The 2,526-nt window shown below is 46.6% G+C and overlaps 1 protein-coding gene across 1 annotated transcript; it reads left to right on the forward strand.

The window, feature by feature from the left end:
- The first annotated feature begins 313 nt into the window (after window positions 1–313).
- LOC147464472 (uncharacterized) lies at window positions 314–2,526 on the forward strand. The gene is made up of 2 exons (XM_086503290.1): window positions 314–1,107; window positions 1,209–2,526. Exons 1-2 carry the CDS (start codon window positions 314–316, stop codon window positions 2,524–2,526), a joined length of 2,112 nt encoding a protein of 703 aa, XP_086359416.1.

Below are 2,526 nucleotides of genomic sequence, written 5' to 3' on the forward strand. Positions count from 1 at the left end.
CCTGGCATGTCTTCTTGCCATAATGTAACCAACTCAGTCTTGGCGTACTAGGGGTTGTGGCCATATAACAGCCAAGCCATCTAATGAAATGGGGGGAGCGTGTTCGAGTCTTCGAGGGTGTGTTCTCTCTTGCACAGGCACGCTACAGATTTGGTGGAGGAGACGGGCACAACACGCCTGATAAGCTCTAGCGCTGTAGTTTCACTGTAGCTCTCTCTGCCCCCGCACACTTGCGATCGCATTATCAAGCCTTACCATGAGTCGCCCCAACTCCCCCAGGAACCCATCCTCTCCACACTACGAAGACGCCCCTATGCACCCTGAGTATGCTGAGCCATCACAACCCACCCATTTCGAGCACATATTCACTGCCATCTCTTCAATGCTGATGCAAATAAACACGACAAACCAACACCTGGTCGGTTTGTTAACACAGAAGCAGGTACACAACACGCGCTCTGACAGTAAGGTTCGACCAAAGACTTTTTCAGGTTTCCCGACTGAGGATATTCTGACATGGCTGGACCACTTCGAGAATGTGGCCGAATATCACAACTGGGACATGGAGCGGAAAGCCTTAGAAGTTCGCACCTTACTCGAGGGCATCGCAGCAACATGTTTTGTACAGCAAACTGATCATGTGAAATATTCTTGGCCCCTCATTAAACAACTTTTGATTCAAAATTTTGCCCAACAGAACATCACTCAAAGCGCTTTGCAGCAATTACATCAATTAAAACAAGGATTGCAAGAGCCTGTGGCCCAATTTGCTGTCAAATTTAACCAATTAATTCTTAGGGCAGATCCTACCATGTCAAAAGACATGAAGCTGTACTTCCTCTGGCCACGTCTTCATGGACACCTCTCCCGTAGAGTTCGGGACCAAGGCCCCACATCTTACCATGAAGCTATCCAAATCGCCCAAAGGATAGAAGCTAGTACACAAGCTGATACTCCCCCTACTTTTATTCCTCCTCCAACAAACACTCAGAATCGTCCTCTCCTCGACACCCCTCTTTTACCCACACCAATGGACATTGATGTCCAAAACACACAATATGGCAACCGTCGTCGCTTACCAGATAGGGATGCTCAAGGTCGTCCAAGGTGTTATGCCTGCAATGGGTACGGCCACATTCAACGACACTGTCGGAGGAGTCGCTCAAACACTCATTTTCAAAATGCTCAGGTCTCATTATCTCACACAGCTCTGGTGGCTACACTCTCGGAAAACATTTAGGCGAATGGTTGCTGGAAGACACCCATTCGCATATAATCGCATCAGCCTCCTCTTCCAACCGATTGGTCTGCACCACCGCCCTTCAGGCAGATGGGATTCACTTGGAAGCTCTCTTGGATTCTGGTAGCTCGATTTCCTCCATCAGTACTCACACGGTATCTTCTCTCAATCTCCCTTTGTTTCCAGCACCACCAGTATCTGTTCTGTTTGGCGACAATCAGAAGTTGTACCACTCTAGTCACATAGTAGCACTTACATTCACGATAAGCAGTAAAACTTTCACTCATAACTTTTATGTCCTCCCTCATAAGCTTTTCAAACTCACTTTAGGATGCGACTGGTTACTCCAACACCAGGCTAGATTAGATTTCTCCTCACAATCTCTGGTCTTCCCTAACAGTTTGCCCATTCCCTTTCTGCAAATGACAACTGTCCCGTCACATTTCAACAATGCACAATTCGTAGAAGAAGACACAACCAGCCGCACTCAACAACTCCGAAATCTCTTAAGCCAATTCCCTCCTCTCTTCCAGAAACCACTCCTTACCCCTCAGGTCAACTTGCCTATTTCCCACTCCATCCACACAACTGAGATACAGCCCATCAAGATGCCTAGGCGGCGTCGGTCTCCCAAAGAACTCCAGATCATCCAAGATGCAGTGGAGGACATGTTGCAGAAAGGTGTCATCATCCCTTCTTCTAGCTCTTGGTCTTCAGAACCCCATTTGGTGAAAAAAGACGATGGCAGCTACAGATTCTGCATCGATTTCAGGCCTTTGAATGCTGTTACAGAGCACGATGTTTACCCACTGCCTCGCCTCGATGATCTTTTAGATGAATTGGGTGAATCAAAATATTTTACATCATTAGATTTGGCATCAGGTTACTGGCAAATACCTTTAAATCCTCAACATGCTCACAAGACTGCTTTCAGAACCCCAAGGGGTCTTTTTCAGTTCACATGCATGCCTTTCGGCCTCAGCGACGCAGGAAGCACATTCCAGAGAATGGCCAACAGCATTTTCGAAGACTTGATTCAGCAAAAAGTCTTATTAGTCTATCTGGACGACATTTTGGTCCACACCAAAACATGGCAGGAACATCTCCTCGTGCTACATGAGGTCTTGTCAAGAATTCAAAAATACAATTTGCAATTACAATTTAAAAAGTGCAGATGGGGTGCTACACAGCTCAAATTCCTTGGGTTTGTCATTTCGGGTGACGGCATACGAGTGCAATATAGAGAAGTCAAGACTTATCTCCCTATCGAAGAACGACTCTTTTGA

The sequence above is a fragment of the Adiantum capillus-veneris genome, chromosome 1 (genome assembly GCF_014529385.1).
Source record: "Adiantum capillus-veneris isolate H3 chromosome 1, ASM1452938v2, whole genome shotgun sequence".
NCBI lineage: Eukaryota > Viridiplantae > Streptophyta > Polypodiopsida > Polypodiales > Pteridaceae > Adiantum > Adiantum capillus-veneris.